At 39.7% G+C, this 25,939-nt stretch overlaps 1 protein-coding gene across 3 annotated transcripts in view; it reads left to right on the top strand.

The window, feature by feature from the left end:
• The window catches only part of LOC135093237 (ADAM 17-like protease), a 219,524-nt gene that overhangs the window by 71,314 nt on the left and 122,271 nt on the right, over nucleotides 1-25,939 (top strand). For 2 of the 3 annotated variants that reach the window (XM_063992245.1, XM_063992244.1), the window contains exons 4-5: nucleotides 15,005-15,126; nucleotides 24,841-24,970. In XM_063992245.1, the coding sequence (XP_063848315.1) occupies nucleotides 15,005-15,126; nucleotides 24,841-24,970 (252 nt within the window). Of the gene's footprint in view, nucleotides 1-15,004; nucleotides 15,127-21,075; nucleotides 21,206-24,840; nucleotides 24,971-25,939 lie in introns of those variants that run through there. The other variant, XM_063992246.1, reaches the window with a different exon arrangement.

The following is a 25,939-nucleotide window of genomic DNA, read 5'->3' as shown; positions in this document are numbered from 1 at the left end:
GTGGTATAAAGGTTACAACAAGGGGGATGTAAGCAAAATTTTAAGGATCATCAACCAGGGTAGAACAAGAAATAATGGGTTCAAGCTTGAAAAATTTAGGTTTAGGAAGGAGATAGGAAAAAATTGATTCTCAAATAGAGTGGTAGATGAGTGGAATGGACTCAGTAGTCATGTTGTTAGTGCTAGGACACTAGAGAGCTTTAAGAGAAGATTAGACAGGTTTATGGATGGGGATAATAGATGGAAATAGGTAGGTATATTTCATACAGGGACTGCCATGTGTAAACCTGGTCACTTCTTGCAGCTTCCTGTATTTCTTATGTTCTTATGTTCTTATTAAAAAAATAAATAAATAAAAAAAATAAAAAAAATAATAATAAATAAATAAATAAATAAATAAGTAAATAAATAAGTGGCTTAAAGCTCTGAATATGAAGTGAAGAGTCTCACCTAACATTTGAAGCCCTCTCATATATATTCATATCCTTATTAAATCAAAATATTTTACACTTAAAAACTTTAATATTTGCTAGGACCTACGAACACTGGTTCTTAGACCAATCCTGCTGTGAGATGTAAACAAATATGGCATAAGTAGTGACATTGTCAGAGCCCAGAGTGGTAATAAAGTTTGTACATCATATTTTTTCATCATCATTCCACATTTAATTGTAATTGTAATATTTTAGTACATTTTCAGAGCAAAAGGATGTGTGAAAATAGATTTACCTTATTCTCAACGACATATTTTTGTTTTAAATATTCATTACATTTCTAAAACAAAAGAAAGTGTGAAAATAAATTTGTTCTATTTACCATGAAATTAGTATGATTGTAGTTTTTTTATTCAAATTCGAATCTGTGAAAATGAATTTGTTCTATTAATTTCTTACCTCAAGGAATAATGGCATCATACTAAGGAACGCAGTGAATCTTGTGCATGTTGCCAGGTTTGGTGTGTAACCAACCGCAAGTTTGTTTTGGAACATGCAATGTAAGCATCATCACTTAATTTCTTCCTGACTGGTGTTATTTTATGTGAATTACTGATAAGTAAGACCTATTATACATTGTTACCTTGCAAAAAAGAGTTGTTTTTGTGGTGTGGAAGCGATCATCACTTTGTTTACATGTGTGAAGATGTTTGAGGTTTAATTTAAGGGGCACTGTTGCCCTTAGACTTACCACTAGCCACTGCCCCAAAGCTGAACTTTGGTATTATAAGATGCAGGCTCATTTTGTGATATTTTTTATTTATTTATTTATTTTTTTTTTTTATTTTTTTTTTTTTGGGGGGGGAAAAGGCTTGTCTTATAAGCCATCAAATACAGTAAGCTGCTTTAGCTGGAGATGAAATGCGAAGTTTTCAGTTTAGATTATAAATAAATGACAGACCAAGGATGTTCATTGTAGAAGAGGGGGACAGTTGAGTGTTATTGAAGGTTGTGTCAAGTTGATAGATGGAGGAATTAAGTTTTTGAGGCATTGAACATTACTAAATTTGCACTGCCCCAATCAGAAATTTTAGAGAGATCTGAAGTCAGGTGTTTTGTGGCTTCCCTGTGTGAACTGTTTACTTCCTGAAGAGTTGGATGTCTATGAAAAGATGTGAAAAAGTGCAGGGTGGTATCACCAGCGTAGGAGTAGATAGGACAAGAAGTTTGGTTCAGAAAATCATTGATGAATAATAGTTAGAGAGTGGGTGACAGGACAGAACCCTGAGGAATGCTATTGTTAATAGACTTAGGAGAACAGTGACCTTCTACCACAACAGCAATAGAACAGTCAGAAAGGAAACTTGAGATGAAGTTACAAAGAGAGGGATAGAAACCATAGGAGAGTAGTTTGGAAATCAAAGCTTTGTGCCAGACTCTATCAAAAGCTTTTGATATGTCTAAGGCAATAGCAAAAGTTTCACCAAAATCCCTAAAAGTGTGTTTTGTCCTCATATGTGGGCTTGCATACATAAAATTTTTAACAGGCTAACAGTACTTTTTAGTGATCAGTTTTACTTTTATTGCTTAAAGTTCTTAAAAAGTAATACATAATAATTTTTAAGGCCTAAAAGACTTTTAGCAGCTAGGAGTGGTGAGGGGAACCCTTAAGTGCCTAAAATTACTTTTAGGCAGCAGCATGACAGCCCAACACCTCAATTTTTGGCAAAGTATAACGAGAGTATAACGATTTTCAGCTGATCGGGAGAGTTCTGCCTGCCCTTGGTGACATTCTGTATGTGATAGAACTTATGAGGAATGCACTAGGGAGTAGCACTGTAGGGAGTAAGATGAGATAAAGGCCATAACTTTGGTACAACGCAGCCAACCATCAGCCAAAACCCCTGAGGCTCATGCACTACAATGCATCTTCAGATTTATTCTCTCTCTCTCTCTCTCTCTCTCTCTCTCTCTCTCTCTCTCTCTCTCTCTCTCTCTCTCTCTCTCTCTCTCTCTCTCTCTCTCTCTCTCTCATTTTAAATTGTGTTTTGGCAGTGTGTAATAATAATAATAATAATAATAAACGGTTTATTATTTAGGCAGTTGACAAACTGAAAATGTACATAGGGGATGGGGAAAAACTTAACATTAATCCTAAAGGTAAGTCTAATCTAGGAGGGAAATACTATTGATTGATGGCTCGCACCATGGTGGGAATCGCACTGAGTCTGTACCGGTCCGTGCGTGGCGCCTTCAGGGGCGTTATTTTGTTGTGGTGTCTGGTGGCACGGACCGGGCGAGGCGCGTCGGGCGGCAGCATGTTTCTGAGACGTGGATGATGCAATAGTCCCCTCCCAAACTTCTCCAGAGCCTCTCGGTGCCTTGTGGATATTCTGGACAGACTCAGGGTGGTCAGGGCTTCTTCATAGGTGGTGTATGCAGGGCCAAGGATGACCCTGCACACCCTTTTCTGCACACTCTCTAGCTGTAGCTGTTGAGTGTGTGTGAGGGAGGAGGACCACGCTGGGGAGGCGTACATGAGTTTGGGGAGGATGAAGGTAAGGTACACCCCCCTTAACTCATCTGTCGGCGTCCCCAGCGACCTGAGTCTGCGCAGCATGTACAGCCTGTAGGTAGCTGATCTCACGGTGCTGGCGACATGCTGCTTCCAGGTCAGCTGGTCGTCCACCGTGACTCCGAGAAGCTTGGCACATTGGACCACCTGGAGGGGGTGAGGGCCCACTGTGAGCCGGGGAGGGGGCACTGGTACAGAGGAGGTACAGAAATGCATCACCACAGTTTTGCTGTGGTTGATGGTCATCCTGCTCTCCTCCGTCCACGTCTGCAGTCGCTCCAGAATTGCTTGCAGTGGCGAGTAGTCCGGGTTCTTGGTGGAAACTGGGACGCCCATGGTGCAGTCGTCCACATACTTCCAGCGATGGGGGGTGTCAGTGAGGGCGTCGTTGATGAGGAGGAGGAAGCATAGAGGACCCATCTTGGTCCCCTGGGGGACTCCACATGTCAGCTGTTGGAAATTAGAGACAGAGCCCTGATAGCGAACGGCCTGACGTCTCCCTGTGAGGAAGTCGGCTAGCCACGCTATCAGATTAGGAGGGAGACCCAGACTTACTGCCTTGCTGATGACAACAGTGTGATCAACAAGATCAAAGGCTTTTTTGAAGTCCACAAAAGCAACTGCTAGAGAGGTGTTTTGCTTGTCCAGGTGGCTGTGGATGAATTCAAGGAAGCTGGTCAGGTAGTGTGAGGTGGAGGTGGCTTTAATATTTCCGAATTGTCTGATATCCACGGTGTTACAAATTTTGGTGTATGCCCAGTCATATACAAAATCTTCACAAATAAGGCTAGGGATGGGAGTGATAGAGACTGGCCTGAGGTCATTGAGTGACTGTGGACTGGAAGTTTTGGGGATGGGGGTGACGTAAGATGTCTTCCAGTCCGTGGGGCAAGAGTGTTGGGAGAGTGAGGCGTTTATTATGGAGCATAGCGGTGTTGCTAGCTCTACAGCAAATTCCTTGTAAATTTTTATAGGAAGGTCAGTGGGTGTGGTGGATCTTGGTTTAAATTTAAGTATTCTCTTAAAAACATCCATCGCCTGGACAGTGTGTGGAGGGGAGGGAGCGGGAAGATAGGCAGGAAGCAGAGTGGTGTGGAGGGGAGGAAAGGTTTGACAGATAGCAGCAAAGTGATCGTTCATCTCCTGAGCCGCAAGATTAGCAGGAAGGTGTGAGGTGCAAGGAAGAGATGAAGTGTGCTTTTGTAAGCCACACAAAGCTTTGATCTTAGCGTACCACTGTCTGTTGTTGGTCAGCTTGAGGTGGTGTATCTTGTCTGGGTAATAGTTTGCCTTTGCATTCTTAATCTCCCTGATTACTCTGTTTCTTAGTTTCCTGTATAGGACCGGGCAGGAGTGGAACGCCCAGGTCCGCTGACACATGAGTCTTTTAATGCGGGGCGTCATCCAGGGAGCATCAGACGGGTGCGTTGTGACGCTCTTGGCTGGGAAGTAGTGATGGAAGGCTTCTGTGGTGGTGGCGATGTAATTTTGCCATTTTAAGTGGACGTCCTCCACATCCAGCACCTCGGTCCATGGGTGTTGTGTCACCCACTGCCCAAACTCCCTCATGGCTGAGTCAGGCATGGGGCGATGGGTCCTGGTCACAGCTGACCGGGGGGTCGAGGTGGTGGGTGTGGGTGTCCACAGTATGGAGAGGTGGGTGCTCCGTCCCATGGGAGGCAGCGGCTTGGGTGGCGAGTACTGCTGGCCCAGGTCTGTGAGTATAAGGTCGAGGATGGCTTGCTGGTGGGTGGGGAAGTCCACGACCTGGGTGAGGTGTAGCTGGTGTAGGATATCGTTGATATCTAATCTGTTAAAGTCCCCACAGATGACCAGCTTGGCAGCAGGATACCTCACCCTTAGGGCATCGGCAGTGTTGATGATGTGAGCGGTGAGTAACTGTGCTGTGGCGGCTCGTGGGGGGTGGTACACGACGCAAACTATGATGGAGGCCGTGTTGCTGGGATGGGAGGGGGGCGTGACTCTCACCCACAGGGCCTCCACACCGGCAGGAATATCGACAGGGAGGTGTGAGGGGCTGAGGGCAGAGCGGCAGAAAACGGCCACTCCCCCCCCTCTGCGTCCTGACCTGAGGTGATGGTAGAGCTGGTAGTCCTGCATTGTGCACACCTCAGGAACAATCTGCCACGCCTCAGTAACCGCCACAATGTCCGCACAAGTAGATCTCACCATCACAATCAATTCGTCCATCTTGTTGGCCAGAGACGTTGCATTAAATAAGAGGAGTGAGGGAAGACTATACCACGTTCTCGGCACCTCAAAGTGTTTGTATTCCCTCTTCTCCACCCTGCAGTCTTCTCTGGCACTGGAGGTCACTACCTTGATGGGACGCACCACACTTTTGCCTCCTCTCGATCCTCGGTTTCGAAATAGTTTCAAGGACTTAAGGCACTGTATCACGTTGGGCGGCTGGTACCCGGATCCTCGTCTACGACACAGGAGGTAGTTGCGTTCGTACGTTTGCACTGAAACACTCATTTTTCTTTATGTATCACACGCATTCGCTACAAGTGTTCACAAAAACAACAATCCCACCAGGTCGAGCCTCAAACTAAAAGCTAAAAGTTGAAAACAGAAAAAGAAAAACCAAAAAAACTGAGGTCACTATCACTAGGGGGCGGGGAAGGCCAACAAGCTGGCCGAGGCTGCTCGAGAGCGCCTGTGTGTGTGTGTGTGTGTGTGTGTCAGTCAAACTAACTTTAACCCATCACCACACAGTCCAAGTAACAGGAATTTAACTTATCTTTCTGCATTGAACTTAATAACCTCACCCAGACCCCATAGTCTCTTGCTGAGAGTAAGTACAATTTAACAAATTTAAAAGTCTTTTAGGGCTTTTTATGTATGTGGGCCCTGGTGTGATGCAGCACTTTGGCTGTGCAGTACTACCGTCACATCAAAAACCATGTTTGTGTGTGTGTGTGTGTGTGTGTGTGTGTGTGTGTGTGTGTGTGTTTGTGTGTGTGTGTGTGTGGCACAAGCCAAAGCTCATTTTGTCCTTTCTCCATAAACATATTTATCCAGTTACTCTTTAAACATGTTTTTTTATTAATTAATTAATTTATTTATTTTATTTTTTTATGTAGGAGGGACACTGGCCAAGGGCAACAAAAATTTAATAAAAAAAAAAAAAGCCCACTGAGATGCTGGTCCCTGAATAGTGTCCAAAACAGTAGTAAAAAATTGAGGGATGTGTATGCTGTTTGCTGCAATCACTTCTTCCTTCAAATCATTCCAGATTTCAATAGTTCTATTCAGAAGCTGCATTTCTTGATGTTACTTGAACATCCCCTCTTCTTTAAGTTTCATCAAAATCCCTAAAAGTGTATGCCTTTTATCCTCATATCTGGTCTCTCTCTCTCTCTCTCTCTCTCTCTCTCTCTCTCTCTCTCTCTCTCTCTCTCTCTCTCTCTCTCTCTCTCTCTCTCTCTCTCTCTCTCTCTCTCTCTCTCTCTCTCTCTCTCTCTCTCTCTCTCCCCTGAGCCCCTCCCCCCTCTTCCATGCCCTCCTCTCCCTTCCATCCTTCCCTCCCCATTCCCTCCCTCTTCCTTTCCTGACCTTCTCCCCCATCCCTCCCTCCTTCCTTCCATCTTACCCACCCACCCACCCATCCACCCTCCTTCGATTCTCTCTCTCTCTCTCTCTCTCTCTCTCTCTCTCTCTCTCTCTCTCTCTCTCTCTCTCTCTCTCTCTCTCTCTCTCTCTCTCTCTCTCTCTCTCTCTCTCTCTCTCTCTCTCTCTCTCTCTCTCTCTCTCTCTCTCTCTCTCTCTCTCTCTCTCTCTCTCTCTCTCTCTCTGTGTGTGTGTGTGTGTGTGTGTGTGTGTGTGTGTGTGTGTGTGTGTGTGTGTGTGTGATTACCTATTTGTGTCATGTGGGAAAGGAACTATGCTCATACTGTTTCACCTCTGTATCTGTTATTATCTAACTTGGCCTTGAAATTATGAATAGTTTTTGCTTGCACCACATCCTTATTTAGACTGTGTGTGTGTGTGTGTGTGTGTGTATGTGTGTGTGTATTTTACCTAGTTGTGGTTTATGGGAGGGGAGTAATCTCATAGTATCCTATCCCTATATCCAGTTTGGTCTTAAAAGCATGGACAGTTATGGCATTGACAACGTCTTCACTGAGTTCATTCCATTTGTTCACACTTCGGGGAGGAAAACTATACTTTTTTATATCGCTTCTACAGTTAACTTTCTTCAACTTCTTGTTGTGTCCCCTTGTACTCTGTGTGTCTAAATTTATAAAACATTCTTTGTCCACATTTTCCATACCATTTATCATTCTACAGATGTTTATTAAATTCCCTCTCTCTCTCCAATTTTCAAGGATAGGAATTTCCAACATTCTTAATTGCTCTTCATAGGTCGACTTACTCAACTCCGGAACCATCTTAGTGACTGCTCTTTGTACTCTTTCTAATTTTATAATATTTCTCTTTATATGAGGAGACCACACCACTGCCACATATCCCAATCTTGGTCTTATCATGGAAATCAACAACTTTTTAACATTCCTTCATTTAAATATGAGAATGCCATTCTTATTCTTTTTAACAAATTTATCTTCGCTCCAATAATTTTATCAATGTGTCTGTCTGGAGTCAAATTTTCAGTAACTGTTACTCCCAAATCCATTTCCCCATTTGACTTCTTTAACTTCACACCATCCATCTCATAATGATATTGTATTCTTTTCTTACTCTTACCAAACTCCATTACTTTACATTTACTTAAATTGAATTCCATTTGCCAAGATTTACTCCATCTATTTATCTTATTTATATCATCTTGCAGTACCATACAGTCATTTACATTTTCTATCCTTCTCTTAAGCTTAACATCATCTTCAAATAAATTCATATAACTGTCTATTTCTTCATTTATGTCATTCACATATATAACAGACATTATCGGTCCCAACACTGACACCTGTGGGACATCACTAGTTACTTTCAGCCAAGGTGAATTCAGATCTTGTATTACTGTTCTCATCTCTCTACCATCCAGATAATTCTCCATCCACTCCAGTAGTCTTCCTCCAATTTTTCCATAATTTTTTTTATTTTCCATAACAATCTTCAGTGTGATACTTTGTCAAAATGCTTTCTTCAAGTCTAAGTAGACACCATTCACCCATCCATCTCTCTCCTGCACAATATCAATTACCCTTGAATAAAGGGACAATAAGTTCATGGAGCATGATCTTCCCCTCTTAAATTTAAATTGGCAATTTACCAAAACTTTATCTCTTTCCTTTATTGTTCTTTCACATAGTTTTCCTATAACACTAGTCAAGGACATTGGTCTATAATTTAGTGGGTTTTCCTTATTTCCTCCTTTGAATATTGGTGTAATAATTGTTCTCTTCCAATCTTTCGGTGTTCTTCCCTGTGACAGTGATGTCACCACTAGACTGTGAATTTTATCAGCCAGTTGATCTCTACATTCCTTTTATATCTAGTTTGATACTCTATCTGGACCTGTTGTTTTATTTACATCAAGTTCCTCCATTATCTTAAGTATTTCCTCATAACTGACTGGGACTGTACTTAGTATATTCCTTACCAACTTATTCCTTCCAGCATCAAACTCCCCTTTCACAGTAAATACAGATCTGAAACTATTGTTCATAACCTCTGCCATGTCCTGTGCATCCTCATAGATTTTTCCTTCAACTTTCAATCTTGATACACCTTCCTTCTTCATCTTCCCATTAATATGTCTAAAGAACAGTTTGGGTTAATTAATACACTTATCTGTTATATCTCTTTCATAGTTTCTTCTCACCATTCTTATTATCTCATTGTACTCATTTCTAGCATCAATATATTCCTTCTATCTGCTCTCAGTTTTCCTTTTCTTCCATCTATTCCAAGCATTTATTTAGCTTACAGTTTGTAGCCTGTTTGCATTTTGTATTGAACCATTCTTTATCCTTTCTACATCTTGCTCCTCCTCTAGGTACAAATTTATCCACAGCAGTGTTATATATCCTCTCATAAATTCATCCCATTTTCCTGAACATCTTCTGCATCTTCAAAGTCTTTCCAGTCCATGGCAACAAAATATTTTCTTAATTTTTCAAAGTCAGCTTTACTATATTTAAATCTTTCACCTTATGATTTTCATCAATAATTACATTTTCTGTCTTTCAATTTAAATTCCATCAAGACATGATCACTTTTACCTTGAAGGCTACCATAGTGTATAGTCCTTAGTAAACCTTAAATCAAGTCTTGATGGTTTATCTCTTCTACTAAATCTGGTATCACAGTCAATCCATTGAGTCATTAAGTTTTCCACTGCCCAGTTTATCAGTCTATTACCCCATGGGTTTTCACTTCCAGTAGTTGTCAATGTCTCCCAATTTATCTCCTTATAATTAAAATCACCAACAATAACTATATCATTACTTTCCATTGCTGTCTTTTCCAGACCTTTTAACACATCTACCAACATCTCTTCGTGCTCTTCTTTTCGCCAAGCACTGGTCATAGGTGGTACATACACTCCTACATAATTCATTATCCTTCCATTTCCACTCCTAATCATCACTTGTAGAATTTTAGACATGTCTTCACTTTTTATTACCTTCTTCACTTTAACACACTTTTTAGAATGATTACTCCCCCTCCTCCCTTGTCACTTCTATTTTTCATCCATAAATCATATATATCATCACCAGTGTCAGAGTTCCCCATTCATTTTTCTGTTTTGTCTCACATAATACAGCAACATCTGGTGCAGTTCTGTTTAATAAATCATTTAATTCCATCTTTGTTGACATTAATTGATTTACATTAGTATAACATACTTTACTTATTGTTTGATGTACCATTTCTTTATTCTCATATCTCTTACTCTCCAGAAAAACTTCTCCATTCATTGTTCGTTTTTTTGTTTAGCCTCATTGACCAGCTCCTTTTGCTTCAACCTTTCAGTCTCATCCATATCCCTGTTTATCCACACATTCTTATATTCATCTCCAGACAACATCCAAGATCCATTAATTACTTCTGCTTGTACCTGTGTTTCAAACCTTGTTCTTATGGGTCTCATTTTTTCTTTTTCATATTTCCCAGTTTTATGAAACTCTTCCACTTGCTTTACTGACTATCTTCACCTGTCACTTTTTTCAGTAACTTATTCAACAGGTTCTTTTCCTTTTCCTCTCTTTGAATTCTGCTTACTATTTTCTCTTCCTTTAAACCAAATACAAATACTTGTTTATATTTTCTTTAGTGTCTCTCACTAATTTTTCTCTTCTTTAATAACATTTACCACTTTCTGTCTCAGGTTTTGTTTCTCATTTTCTTGTTCTATTATTTTCTTTAGTAATTCTTCAAATTTATGTTCATTTAACCACTTATTTTGCCTCATTTCCACATCCTTTATACTTGCCTTAATTTCTTCATTTCCTTTCTGAACAGTTTCTATTTTTCCTTTATTCGTTTCTTTAAACAGTCGTTTTCCACCTTTAACTCCTTATTTTTATCTTGCATGTCAATCAACGTTGCTGTAATAGTCCCCAACTCCTTATCAGTCTCCTTCAGGTGTGCCTCCAATGTCTTTATTCTCTCCAATAACTTGTCCATCATTTCTTCCATATGCAAAATTTTTCTACATTGCAGTCTATAATTTAGTTCTCTTTCTTCTCCAGTAAAACCTTCAAATGAACCTCTTGGGGTGCTGCCTTCTCCCATCTTTATAAACAAACCAAACCAAACTTTCCTAGAGACGGGATAACTATACTCACAGTACTACTTCTCCCCTCCCTATTTGCCACCTGGGTATTCCAGGCTCTTGTTCCATTATGAGTGATTTTTGTTATTCCGTCCTTCTGTATGCAGAGCTTCAGAAAACACATTCTGTCAGCTCCGCTGCTGCCGTGTGTGTGTGTGTATTTACCAAGTTGTATTTATTGTACAGCTCATTTTGTCCTGTCTCCATTACCATATTTATCCAGTTTCTCTTTAAACGTGTGTACACTGTTTGCCACAACCTCCTCGTCTTTCAAGTCATTCCAGAGTTCAATAGTCCTATACAGGAAGCTGCATTTCTTGATGTCACTTGAACATCCACTCTTCTTTATTTTCTTCCTGTGCCCCTTGATCTGTCATTCTCCCTCCTCCATATGTGGTATCAAGTCATTTCTGTCTACTCTTTCTATATTGTTTACTAATTTGTACATTATTATCAGGTCTCCTCTTTCTCTTCTCACTTGTAGTGTTGGTAGACCCATTTTTTCAAATCTTTCTTCATAGCTTAAGTCTTTTAATTCTGGTACCATCTTCATCACTGTCCTCTGTATTCTTTCCAATTTCCATGTCTTTTTCTGTTTCTGTTATAATTTTCTTTGTCAGTTTTTTTTTATCTAAGTAGTTCATCGCCACATTAATGTTTGTTAACAAGTTGTATGTAGAACTGATTATCCTGTTTGTGTCTTTCAGGTGATAGTGTGTCCTGAATCATTATTCCCAAATCTTTTTCTTCATTATTTTTTGTTATTATTTCTCCTCCCATTTTATACTTCCATGAAGGTCTCTTTTTACTTTTTCCTATTTCCAGCATGTGCCATTTTCTGGTGTTAAATTCTAGTTTCCATCTTTGGCTCCATGCATGCATCTTGTCAATATCCTTTTGTAACTCCTTGCAGTCATTTTTATCCTTTATTATTTGCATTATTTTTGCATCATCAGCAAACAGGTTTATGTAACTATTTAGATCCTATCATATAATTTACATATATTTGAAACATAATAGGTGCTAACATAGATCCTTGCAGTATCCCACTTGTCACTTTACGCCAACTTGAATTAATGTCTGATTACTGTTCTCATTTCCCTCCCTTGTAAACAATCCTCCATCCATTTTAATGTTGCTCCATTTAGTCTTCCTCCATTCTCAATCTTTCGCATGAGGCTTTTGTAGGGAACTTTATCGAATGCTTTTTTGAGATCCAGGGGCCATATTCTTCTTTTTTTTTTAATGTGGGAAGGACACTGGCTGAGGGCAACAAAAAATCCAATTAAAAAAAAAAAAGCCCACTGAAATGCCAGTCCCAGAAAATGGTCTGAAGTGGTAGTCAAAAATTGAAGGATAAGTGTCTTGAAACCTCCCTCTTGAAGGAATTCAAGTCATAGGAAGGTGAAAATACAGAAGCTGGCAGGGAGTTCCAGAGTTTACCAGAGAAAGGGATGAATGATTGAGAATACTGGCTGAATCTCTTGCATTAGAGAGGTGGACAGAATAAGGGTGAGAGAAAGAAGAAAGTCTTGTGCAGCAATGCCATGGGAGGAGGGGAGGCAAGCAATTAGCAAGATCAGAAGAGCAGTTAGCATGAAAATAGTGGTAGAAGACAGCTAGAGATACAACATTGCAGTGATGACAGAGAGAGGCTGAAGACAGTCAGTTAGAGGAGAGGAGTTGATAAGACAAAAAGCTTTTTATTTCACCCTGTCTAGAAGAGCGGTGTGAGTGGAATATCCTTAGACATGTGAAGCATACTCCATACATAGATGGATAAGGCCCTTGTACAGAGTTAGCAGCTTGGGGGGGTGAGAAAAACTGGCAGAGACATCTCAGAACAGTGTGTTGAGTTGATAGATGGAGGAATTGAGTTTTTGAGGCATTGAACAATACCAAGTTTGCTCTGCCCCAATCAGAAATTTTAGGAAGATCAGAAGTGAGGTGTTCTGTGACTTCCCTGCATGAAATGTTTACTTCCTGAAGTGCTGGACATCTATGAAAAGATGTAGAAAAGTGCAGGGTGGTATCATCAATGTAGAAGTGGAAAGGACAAGAAATTTGGTTTAGAAGGTCATTGATGAATAATAAGAAGAGAGTGGGTGACAGGACAGAACCCTGAGGAACACCACTGTTAATAGATTTAGAAGAACAGTGACTGTCTACCACAGCAGCAATAGAATGGTCAGAAAGGAAACTTGAGATGAAGTTACAGAGAGAATGATAGAAGGTGTGGGAGGGTAGTTTTGAAATCAAAGCTATGTGCCAGACTCTATCAAAAGCTTTTGATATATCCAAAAGTTTCACCAAAATCTCTGAAAGATGACCAAGACTCAGTAAGGAAAGCCAGAAGATCACCAGTAGAGTGGTCTTGATGGAACCCATACTGGTGATCAGATAGAAGGTTGTGAAGTGATAGATGTTTAAGAATCTTTCTGTTGAGGATAGATTGAAAAACTTTAGATAGGCTGGAAATTAAAGCAATAGGATGGTAATTTGAGGGATTAGAACAGTCAAACTTTTTAGGAACAGGTTGAATGTAGGCAAACTTTCAGCATGAAGGAAAGGTAGATGTTGACAGACAAAGTTCAAAGAGTTGAACAGGAAAGGTGCAAGCACAGAGGGGCAATTTCGGAGAACAGTGGGATGGACTCCATCAGGTCCATAAGCCTTCTGAGGGTTTAGGCCAGCGAGGGCATGGAAAACATCATTGCCCTTGAATTTTAACAGGTAGCATGAAGTACATGAAGTAGTCAGAGGGTGGAGGAGAGGGAGGAATAAGGTCTGAATCCTCCAAGGTGGAGTTTTTATCAGAGGTCTGAGTGAAGAGTTCAGCTTTAGAGATAGATGTGATAGCAGTGATGCCATCTAGTTGAAATAAAGGAGGGAAAGAAGGAGCAAAATTATTGGAGACGTTTTTGGTTAGATGCCAGAAGTCACGAGGGGAGATAGATCTTGAAAGATTTTGACACTTTCTATTTAAGTAGTTTTTGGCTAGTTGGAGAACAGACTTGGCATGGTTCTGGGCAGAAATATAAAGTGCATGAGATTCTGGTGATGGAAGGTTCAAGTACCTTTTGTAGGCCATCTCTCTATCATGTATAGCATGAGAACAGGCTGTGTTAAACAAAGGTTTGGATGGTTTAGGTTGAGAAAAAGTGAGGGATGTACACCTCTATGCCAGACTCTATCACTCCTGTTATGTGATCGGCACACAAAGATTGGTCTCTGACATGGAAGCAGTAGTCATTCCAAGAAAAATTGGCAAAATAGCTCCTCAGGTCCCCCCAACTAGCAGAGGTAAAACGCCAAAGGCACCTTCACCTTCGCTTAAGGGGATCCTGAGGAGGGATTGGAGCGATAGAACAAGATACAGATATGAGATTGTGATCAGAAGACCCCAATGGAGAAGAGAGGGTGACAACATAAGCAGGATTTGAGGTCAGGAAAAGGTCAAGAATGTTGGGGGCGTATCTCCAAGACAGTCAGGAATACAAGTAGAGTGTTGCACCAATTGCTCTAGGTCAAAGTTGAAGGCTAGTTCACCAGGATGGTTAGTGAAGGGAGAGGAAAGCCAAAGCAGGTGGTGAACATTGAGGTCTCTAAGAATAGATATCTGTGCAAAAGGGAAGAGAGTCAGAATGTGCTCCACTTTGGAAGTTAAATAGTCAAAGAATTTCTTATAGTCAGATGAATTAGGTGAAAGGTATACAGCACAGATAAATTTAGTTTGAGAGTGACTCTGTAGTCATAACCAGATGGTGGAAAACTCAGAAGATTCAAGAGCGTGGGTACGTGGGTAAGCATTTCCTTTATGGGAGAGGTCTCATTCAAGCATAGTTGATTAACACCATTAAAAGCAGTATAATTTAACCTTAGAAATGTTCAAGCTTTATTGGATTTGACTTGCTGATGTTGGAAAAAAAAGTAGAGGGTAGGTGTAGGATGTCATTTGCATTACTGGATTTTGATTTCCATGTGGTACATTCAGACTGGAAATGTTTGGAGATGAAAGTATGATGATAAAATATTGATGCTTACTAATTCTGTAATAAAACTACTAATTTTAGTAGCTGTAGATATGAAATACAGTATGTTATTTTGGTTTCATATTGTTGCTAAGTTGTAAATGTTCTGAAAGAAAATAAGATATAAACATTTCTGTTTTTCTGTGCCCTTGAAAATATTTTTTAATGATGTCATCACAGATATGTGTATCCCCAGATCATGAGAACTTCTATGAAGGCCGTGTGTTTGGTGAGAAGGTTTCTGAGGTTTCAGCACACCTGGAGAATGGTATCATGACAGCAACCATACACACTCCTGAGGACACATACCATATTGAGGTGAGGTTTCTAGTACAGCCATCTCTTGAAACTTGAACTTGAAAATCTGTAGATTTGCTCTTGAATAATAGTATGCTGAAGCTTTAGGAATCATTGGATGTACTTGAACATTTTTGTGTTTATTTATAGCATACCCAGCTGCTCACTCACGCTCAGTTACCCACTCATATTAACCATACTAGTGTCTATATTTTTTTGTGTTTACAGTGAATAGTCAGTTCATGCTGTTGTATGTGTCTGTGTTCCACATAAAGCTAAGCATGCATTGCAAATGGTTGAGTGTATTTTCACCATCACCAACACCACTTCTATCCTCGCTGTCCTCCATAACACTTGTAACCTGTTCTAAACATCTCATTCCTCTTATTTTCTAGCAGTTCATAATCATAATGCCCAGTTATGTCCTAAAGTATGGATCAATAATGCAAGAGGAATATCATCATTAGATATTACAAATTGTTTATTTACAGTAATGCAGCAGTGACAGTGTTGTGTGAAATAAATAATGAGCAAATTTTCCAATGTTTTTTGCATTTTTTTCGCTCACTATATCACTTTACTTATAAATGTAAATCTACCATTTTTTATTTCTCATAAAATGATTGCAACTTATTGAGTCATAATACAGTCAGGTAGTGGCAAATATGGGAGAGGAGGTTCTGCTAATGGCCCATGTTAGATGCATTTTAAGGTGTAATGAAATCAGTGGCTAGGGTTCCAATCTGGCTGAAACAGGCCCCACAAAAATCAAATTAGAATATTTCCAGACTACCTACAACACTTATTTATTTATTTTTTTATGTATATAACTGAAGATAACAAATACATCAGAGTTTGTAAAATATCAGTGGGTAATAAAAAACAGCACAGTACAGTAACAATCTATAAAAGATTATGTCAAGCCATTGTTTAAACACACAGCTGATGAATGCTCACTGTTGATATCACTTCATTTTACATGGATATATTTTATATCTCTGAGTAAATTACTTCTTCGTTAACTTTAGATATCTATGTACAACATTAAATGCTAATATTGGCTTTGGATTACTGGGAGAATACAGAAACAGTTATTAAGAGACCATGCTGAGCCATTGTTTACACATGGCTGATGTTTTTTTTTTTTTTTTTTTTTATGTAGGAGGGACACCAGCCAAGGGCAACAAAAATCCAATAATAAAAAAGGCCTACTGATATGCTGGCCTCCGAATAAGTTCCAAAGCAGTAATCAAAAATTGAAGGATAAGTGTCTTGAAACCTCCCTTTTAAAGGAATTCATGTCATAGGAAGGTGGAAATACAGAAGCTGGCTGGGAGTTCCAGAGTTTACCAGAGAAAGAGATGAATGATTGAAAATGCTGGTTAACTGTTGCATTAGAGAGGTGGACAGAATAAGAGTGAGAGAAAGAAGAAAGTCTTGTGTAGTGAGGCCACAGGAGGAGGGGAGGCATGCAGTTAGAATCATGAGAAGAGCAGTTAGCATGAAAATAGCCGTAGAAGATAGCAGGAGATGCAACATTGTGGTGATGAGAAAGGGGCTAGAGACAGTCAGTTAGAGAGAAGTTGATAGATGAAAAGCTTTTGATTCCACCCTGTCTAGAAGAGCAGTATGAGTGGAATCCTCCTCCCCCCCACACACATGTGAAGCATACTCCATACATGGATGGATAAGAGTTAGCAGCTGGAAGGATGAAAAAACTAGTGGAGATGTCTCAGAATACCTAACTTCATAGAAGCTGTTTTAGCTAGACATGAGATGTGAAATTTCCATTTGAGATTATCAGTAAAGGACAGACTGAGGATGTTCATTGTAAAAAGGGGGGCAGTTGAGTGTCACTGAAGAAGAGGGGATAGTTGTCTGGAAGGTTGTGTTGAGTTGATAGATGGAGGAATTTTTTATTTTTTTTATGTAGGAGGGACACCGACCAAGGGCAACAAAAATCTCATAAAAAAAAGCCCGAATAGGGTTTGAAGTGGTAGTCAAAAATTGAAGGATAAGCGTCTCCCTCTTGAAGAAGTTCAAGTCATAGGAAGGTGGAAATACAGAAGCAGGAAGGGAGTTCCAGAGTTTACCAGAGAAGGGGATGAATGATTGGGAATACTGGTTAACTCATGCATTAGAGAGGTGGACAGAATAGGGGTGAGAGAAAGAAGAAAGTCTTGTGCAGCGAGGCTATGAGAGGAGGGGAGGCATGCAGTTAGCAAGATCAGAAGAGCAGTTAGCATGAAAATAGTGGTAGAAGATAGCAAGAGATGCAACATTCTGGCTATAAGAAAGGGACTGAAAACAGTCAGTTAGAGGAGAGTTGATGAGATGAAAAGCTTTTGATTCCACCCTGTCTAGAAGAGCAGTATGAGTGGAACCCTCCCAGACATGTGAAGCATACTCCATACATGGACAGGTAAGGCCCTTGTACAGAGTTTGCATCTAGGGGGGGGGATGAGAAAAACTGGCAAAGACATCTCAGAACGTCTAACTTCATTGAAGCTGTTTTAGCTAGAGGTGAGATGTGAAATTTCCAGTTTAGATTATAAAAAAAGGACAGACTGAGGATGTTCGGTGTAGAAGAGGGGGACAGTTGAGTGTCATTGAAGAAGAGGGGATAGGTGTCTGGAAGGTTATGTCAAGTTGAAAGATGGAGGAATTGAGTTTTTGAGGCATTGATCAATACCAAGTTTGCTCTGTCCCAATCAGGAATTTTAGAGAGATCAGAAGTCAGGCATTCTGTGGCTTCCCTGTGTGAACTGTTTACTTCCTGAAGGGTTGGACGTCTGAAAAAGACATGGAAAAGTGCAGGGTGGTATCATCAGCATAGGAGTGAATAGGGCAAGAGGTTTGATTTAAAAGATCATTGATGAATAATAGGAAGAGAGTGGGTGACAGGACAGAACCCTGAGGAACACCACGGTTAATAGGTTTAGGAGAAGAATAGTGACTGTCTACCACAGCAACAATAGAATGGTCAGAAAGGAAACTTGAGATGAAGTTACAGAAAGAAGGATAGAAGCTGTAGGAGGGTAGTTTGGAAATCAAAGCTTTGTGCCAGATTCTATCAAAAGCTTTGTCTAAGGCAACAGCAAAAGTTTCACCAAAATCTCTAAAAGAGGATGACCAACACTCGGTAAGGAAAGCCAGAAGATCACCAGTAGAGCAGCCTTGATGGAACCCATACTGGCAATCAGATAAAAGGTTGTGAATTGGTAGATGTTTAAGAATCTTCCTGTTAAGGATAGATTCAAAAACTTTAGATAAGCAGGAAATTAAAGCAATAGGACAGTAGTTTGAGGGATTAGAACGGTCACCCATTTTTAGGAACAGGCTGAATGTAGGCAAACTTCCAGCAAGAAGGAAAGGTAGATGTTGACAGACAGAGTTAAAAGAGTTTGACTAAACAAGGTGTAAGCACGGAGGTGGAGTTTCAGAGAACAATAGGAGGGACCCCATCAGGCCCATAAGTCTTCTGAGGGTTTAAGGCCAGTGAGCTTGGAAAAAAAACATTGCAAAGAATAGCATGAAGTAGTCAGAGTGTGGAGGAGAGGGAAAAACAAGTCCTGAATCATCCAAGGTAGAGTTTTTAGCAAAGGTTTGAGTGAAGAGCTCAGCTTTAAAGATAGGTGTGATAACAGTGGTGCCATCTGATTGAAATACAGGAGGGAAAGTAGAAGAAGCAAAGTTATTGGAGATGTGTTTGGCTAGGTGCCAGAAGTCCTGAGGGGAGTTAGATCTTGAAAGAGTTTGATGGTTTGTATTAATGAAGGAGTTTTTGGCTAGTTGGAGAACAGATTTGGCATGGTTCTGGGCAGAAATATAAAGTGCATGAGATTCTGGTGATGGAAGACTCAAGTACCTTTTGTAGGCCACCTCTCTGTCATGTATAGCATGAGAACAGGCTGTGTTAAACCAAGGTTTGGAAGGTTTACGTTGAGGAAATGAGTGAGAAATGTGCACCTCCATGCCAGACACAATCACCTCTGTTATACACTTGGCACACAGAAACAGGTCAGAGAATGCTCTCTGTTGACATCATCTCGTATCTTCCTCAGTTTGCTGCTGTGGTATAGTGGTACTACCTGTGCATGGGGGGCCAAGAGTTCTTTAGGTGCACAGATTTGAATCCTTGGCATGGTTCAAGCTTAAGAAATGCATCCACTCAGGATAACAGTTCCCAAAGACAGCACTAAAGCCCTTCATTAGGAGGCACCATCCTAGCCCTGGTAAAATTAGGGGAACCCAGACATAAAAACCCCTCAAAAAACTCATCCTGTTATTTGGATGGAAAGCTATGGACTTCATCACTACATGTAGATAATAAAGAATAGTTTTCTATTGGTGTAAGCTGGGGTGAGTTCACTGCTGCAGATTGTGAGAGAATTATACAGATACCAAGAACACAAGCACAGAGTAGTTGCCAAACTGGTATCACTGTGGGTAGTGGGAACTGCTGTGGCCCACTTCATTCCCCAGCTCACTCCTGTCAGTCTCTTAAATTAGTATTGGTGGCAGTGGTGTTGATGGCCTGCTCCCTAACCACTATCAATCTCTAAACTAACATAACTGTAGGTGGCAGCAGTGGCCCACTCCCTCCTATACGGCCATTTGCCAAATTTGCATCATTGTGGGTGGCAGTGGGCTTGGCTTGCTCCCTCCACCCAGCTAGTTGCTAAACTGGCATCACTGCAGATGGCAGGGGTTGCATGGGTGGCAGTGGTGATGGCCTGCAGGCTCTATCCGTGTTAGTGTTACCTCACCCTGTGATACAAACTTCTCTGTAGCTTGTTGCAGCCCATCTCCATGTTAGGGTTTTGAGTTCCCCTCATTACCAAGCTGATCCCCCATGTTAGATGTGATTCACATTAGCACATTTTCCATCTTGCTATACAAGTAACAAGGAAAAATGAGGAATGTGCATTTCATGTTGATGTGGTTCCTTTTAATAATTTACTTTATTTTACTTGTCCCATATCAATTTCAGCATACTCTATAGACAGCATCACAACACTATTTTTGTTAAAATAACCAGATACAGATGTCAATAATGCATAAAATTCATGAGTAGAAGAAAGAAATAAGTTTTGAGACTTTTTTCATGCTGAGATTTTATGTAGTGTTATTGTCTGTGTGGAGTTGTATTGACACAATAGTGCTCTTGTATTGGCTGTGAATGTGTAATGAAGTATGGAGCAAATGTAAGGTAACCAGAGTCCCAATTTTAGGTGGGACAATCCCACTTTTCAATGTTTGTCCCGCTTCTAGCAAAATGTCCCGCTTTTTTAATGTTTGTCCCGCTTTTTTGTGATTGTTCCACTTCAGATACAAAACTGATACCTTATCAAACTTTACTATTTCATCAGCTGTGTATGGACTTTGTAATCTACTCCTCATCTGTGTCTGTCTCTGTGTGTGTGTGTGTGTGTGTGTATGGAGAGAGAGAGAGAGAGAGAGAGAGAGAGAGAGAGAGAGAGAGAGAGAGAGAGAGAGAGAGAGAGAGAGAGAGAGAGAGAGGTGATGGTGGGGCAGGTGGTTGTCCTGTTTCACATTGATTCTAGCAAGTTATCAGTAAGTGTTTTGTGATGCCTGTATTTAAAAATTACATATATTGTTTAAGTTTTATTCCTTTCTTACTTGCCTCATATAGGTATAGCAAGCAAGCTGAAGTCATTACCCTAAATAAATCACTGGCATTGGGAGACACTCAGTTAATGCAGGGCATTCAGAGGTACAAGGTCCCCTCCCATGACCTCAATGATGAACAAATTTTCTCACTTGTCAACCAATGATTTATTATTCAGTGCAAAGCTAAATGTTGTTTTGGATTCTTTGAAACCAAAATTTATTCCAACCCATGGAAGACAGGGGGAGTGTACTAGAGGGGATGGTATTTGCGTGGCTCCACCTAGGACTCAGTCCTGCTCTTCCTTTACCTCCTCCTTCAGATATGATTGACCACTTCCAGTCCCTCACACCCAGCAAGAGGCCATCGTTAACAAGAGAACACAGTGCATACACCATCCACCAGATACTGCCATCAGAGGGGTCCTGAACAGAGGGATAAGGGCTCCTTCTTCCATGACAATATCTGGTGAATTGTGTGTAGTGGTTTATTAAAATTCTGTAACTAAAGGAAAATGTACTTGCTCTCCACCATGTCCTGGACACCACCATGCAAGGGACCTCTTTTGGGGAAAAAAGTGTGGTTTCTGTGGCAGTGTCTAGTGAGTTATCAAAATTTTCTTTCTGACCTCTTGTTCAGTGGGAGGGGCTGGAGGGTTGCACCGTCACTGTCCCCACACTCTCCTGCAGGCCTAGGATGGGTCCTTAATCCTTAAACAGTGGGGTGTATTGTAACTTGAAAGTCTCCACTTATGGGGTAAAATAGAATTTTCAATATGAGAATATATTACTTGTCTACTTATTCCTGGATGATATTTTAGTAACAGATAATGAAAATAAATTTTGTGTATTCTGTATGTGAGCTAAGGCAAAATCTATGGTTAGAAAATGAAGAAAAGATTTCGGGGCATGGTGATGTGCTGTGGTGCAGGAAGGCTCTGTGTGATGGGGAGATGTTCCTGGTGAAGAGAGGTTTACAGTGGAACCTCGGTTATTGAACTTAATTCGTTTCTGGATGCTGTTCGAAATCTGAAATGTTCGAAAACCAAAACTATTTTCTCAATAGGAATCAATGTAAAATGGATTAATCCATTCCTAGACACCAGTCTACACTGTCTTAGTGGCTTATGACAGACACTCCCACAGCCAAGATGGTTGCTTCACAACATCTCCAGCTCACAAATTGTTTATAAAGAAAGGATATATTGAATGAACTTAGTGACACAGAACTCATGAGAAGATACTGTTTAGACTGATCTAGTGAGGGAAGCCTTACAGAGGGACACAGACATCTTGCTGCTGAGAAAAGCTACTGGAAAAATGTAGCTGTGCTGTATTGATGATGTTGGGGGGTCATCGAGAGTAGCTTGAGATTACTCCTAAGCACTGAAAACTGTTTGTTTACAACAAGGCTTTTCAATGGAATCACATTTATCTTATTTTAAAGATTGAATTACAGTCTTGCACTCTGTGTCTCTCTTCCAAATATATGAACACAAAGTAGATATTTATAGACACTATAAATTAGTAAGTAATAAACGGCAGCTTTTGCTATGTCTTCTAATCTTTGACTTTTAATCTTTTTAATCTTTTGTCTTTAGATAGTTCATTGTGATGGAAATGTTGGGAGTGGGAAAGTTAGGAAAAGGGAAATGAGTGAAATATAAGAAGGTGGAATGTGTAACACAGTGAAAGAGGGAGGTCATGGCAATGGAGTGTGGCAGTACATGAGAGTCTGGAGGGGTTGAGAAGGGAAGTACACTACCCTCTCGAGTTTCACACTATCAGAGTTTTGTGATCCTCGAGTTTTGCACTTAGTCCTAAATTCTTACCATCCTGAGTTTCGCTCATTATCACCGCAAGCTTTATGCTGCTTTGACAAGTATCAGTCACATTTACCTACTATTGGTGTCACACATATGCATATAGTAAACCCCGCCTACCCTGCCTAAGTCGGAGCTCTCTCTCTCTCTCTCTCTCTCTCTCTCTCTCTCTCTCTCTCTCTCTCTCTCTCTCTCTCTCTCTCTCTCTCTCTCTCTCTCTCTCTCTCTCTCTCTCTCTCTCTCTCTCTCTCTCTCTCTCTCTCTCTCTCAGCTGACAGGACATGTTTTCCAGTGCTCTACATGTAGAAGTGAAGGAATAACACAAATCGCTCATAGTTGAACAAGATATGTTATGAAGACCCAGGAATACCTTGGTTGTAAATAGGGAGGAGAGAAACAGTACCTTGAGTATAGTTATCCCATCTCTAGGAAAGTTTGGTTTGTTTGTTTACATTTTGGACAAACATGTCAGAGGGCAGCACATCAAAGGAAAGAGGATCTTTTGAAGTTTTCACTGGAGAAAAAAGAAAACTGAATTACAGGTTGCAGTGTAGGCTTTGTGTGCATTTGACTGATATTTGTATATCATGGGAGACAAGCAAGTAAAAACATGAGATGGTGCTAAGCTTTCAAAACATATTTGGTACTTTATTTTGAGGTACTTTATTTTACATTTATTTTGAGATAAGGAAGTAAAATGGAGGAAAAAAAAGGTAGCTTTTTTCACTGGCCATAATGAATAAGTGATTTTTCTGTGTTTTCAATACCTTGAGTTCTGCATTCCTTGAGGTTAGCACTTTATCTTGGGAATGTCCCACTTTTAGCTCCAAAGAATCTGGTCACATTAAGTAAATGGAGTAAAAAAAAAATTTGGTCACATTAAGCAAATGGAGTAATTGAGATAAAAGAAACACATTAGTATGGATTAAATGTTTTGCTTCTTTCTTTTGTTTCTTTATTTGTCTATAAATTGTAGTTATGTTGTGAAAAATAGAGAATGGATAGATTTATAATAAAGAAAACATGCAAAGTGGAGTAGTGAATGAGGAAAAGCACATTAACATAGGAAAATTTTTCTCCTTGGCTTATTTTGATGGGATGGTCAATTTTGCATAACAGTGGTATCTCTCTGGCACTTGACAGTCATAATAGTCATTGTGGTCTCATTCATAAATTTTGTGTTGAATGGATCACTGTCTGACTGCTAGTGGATGTGTCCTTTTGTTTTCAATGAGTGCAAATATACCCTCATCATTCCACAGCATCTTTTCCTCTTTTTCTGAACCTCATTGAAAGCACTGTTTGTAGAAATTAATATGAGATATTATTTGTCTTTCTGTGAGCATAGTTGTTTTTCTTGGTCATCACTAGTGAAAGTACAACACATCATGCAGTCTTAGCCAGATTATCTATCTTAGTAGTCACAGTATCAAGAAGACTAGAGATAATTTCCTGTAGTTCTGTACTATGACATAGGGATTTGCATGAACCTGACACCTGATGATATAGAGTATCTTAGGCAAAATCTTTGTAGTCCTGCCAGGCCTTCCTCTGTGGTGCAACAAATTGTTGCTTGAGTCTGCTTGATATTTGATTTTCCACAACTGAATACTTCACAAGCTAGTTTTTGTATTCTACAATATTTGTCTAATGTAATTGCTATCTTTGTACAAAAAACTCTAGTGCACCAGTTTGGTTTGCTTGAATACTGGCTGGCAAGCAAGGTGGATTACATAACAGTTGATGTATGATCAATCAACTCCCCTTCACAAGGTTATTTCTAGATCTGGGAAAAAAAAAAAAAAAAAAAAAATATATATATATATATATATATATATATATATATATATATATATATATATATATATATATATATATATATATATATATATATATATATATATATATATATATATATATATATATATATATATATATATATATATATATATTTGCTTCTGAAAAATTGCTTAAGTCCCATGGCCTGGTAATAATTGTAACATTGTCACTTGCATATCATTTGAAATGCTGGATACTAATTTTTTTAAGAAAAAAATGTTTTAGTGACTATAATCATTACTGTTGTCATTGGCACCAACTTAACCCATCAGTGCTGCAGCATATTGATCATATAAAAAAGTTCAAATTGTTGAATTAGTAGATGACTGAAGACATGTTTTCTGGCCTGAGTTAGTGACTCATGTTTTTTTATTTTACCATTCTATAAACTGTAGCTGATTATTGGACTTAAATATTTATGTAATATTATCTATCTTGGTAGCCATCCTGGAGACACACACCAGACACCAGTGAGGACTCCATGGTGGTTTACCGAGGCTCAGATGTGAAGTACAGCTGGGAGGATAAGAAGCCCATGTGTGACTACATCAAGGAAGGAAATGAAACTACAGGTAAATATGCATGTTTGCCTGCCTACAAGGCACTTTATTTATTTATTTATTTATATAGTGATTTTTTAGGAAAAAAAATTTATATATATATATATATATATATATATATATATATATATATATATATATATATATATATATATATATATATATATATATATATATATATATATATATATATATATGTATCTGCATGGAAAGTTAGTTTGCCCTGCCAGTGGTGAACTAACTTTTCACTTAAAGTGTTTCATGTCTGAGAGAAGGAGTATTGACATAGCGCAATAAGTTAATTTGCTCTGATTGATAACTCTGATGTCTTAGCAACACTATCCGTGCAGGCAGACGAAGCTAGTTGCCTGCTTTCCTTCGTTAGTGCAATTGTTATTATATCATCCCTTGCTAATCTGGCCATTTTTAACCTCTTTTTGTCACTATTGACCTTTGCTGTATTTTTCCTGATGGCCAGAAGATTAACAAGTAGAGAGGATACAGTAGCAGTGATATCATTGCACAAGTCTGGCCAGTCAGTGAAGAATATTTCTGACCAGACTGGCATCAGTGTGCGTGTGTGTCAGAAACTCGTTAAGAGGTTTCTTGATGAAGGTGGAAGGACCTGCTGACCCCTTATTCCAGGTCTGGTAGGCCAAGATTCAGAAACTTATTGGAAGACAAGTATCTACCAATTCCCATGTGACAGCATGTGAATTAAAGGAAAAGCACCTGTTGCTGTTGGATAAGGTCTCTGTGAGGAGTGTGCAGCAGTGCTTCCATGATAGGCTGCAGTTTCAGTTATCATGCCCGCAAGAAACCCTTCCTCATAGCCAGCCAGCAAAAAAAAGAGAGTGAATTTTGCAAAGAAATATCAAGAATGAGATCTGGAGCTGTGGAGGAAAGTACTGTGGTGTGATGAGGCAATATTTTCAATCACTGGAAGCAGTTGGGGAAGAGTGTATCGCAAGCCTGACTCTG

This window comes from Scylla paramamosain, chromosome 42, assembly GCF_035594125.1.
Source record: "Scylla paramamosain isolate STU-SP2022 chromosome 42, ASM3559412v1, whole genome shotgun sequence".
Classification (NCBI taxonomy): domain Eukaryota; kingdom Metazoa; phylum Arthropoda; class Malacostraca; order Decapoda; family Portunidae; genus Scylla; species Scylla paramamosain.
Note: the sequence above shows the minus strand (reverse complement) of the source record. Positions and strands in the feature narration are given on the sequence as shown.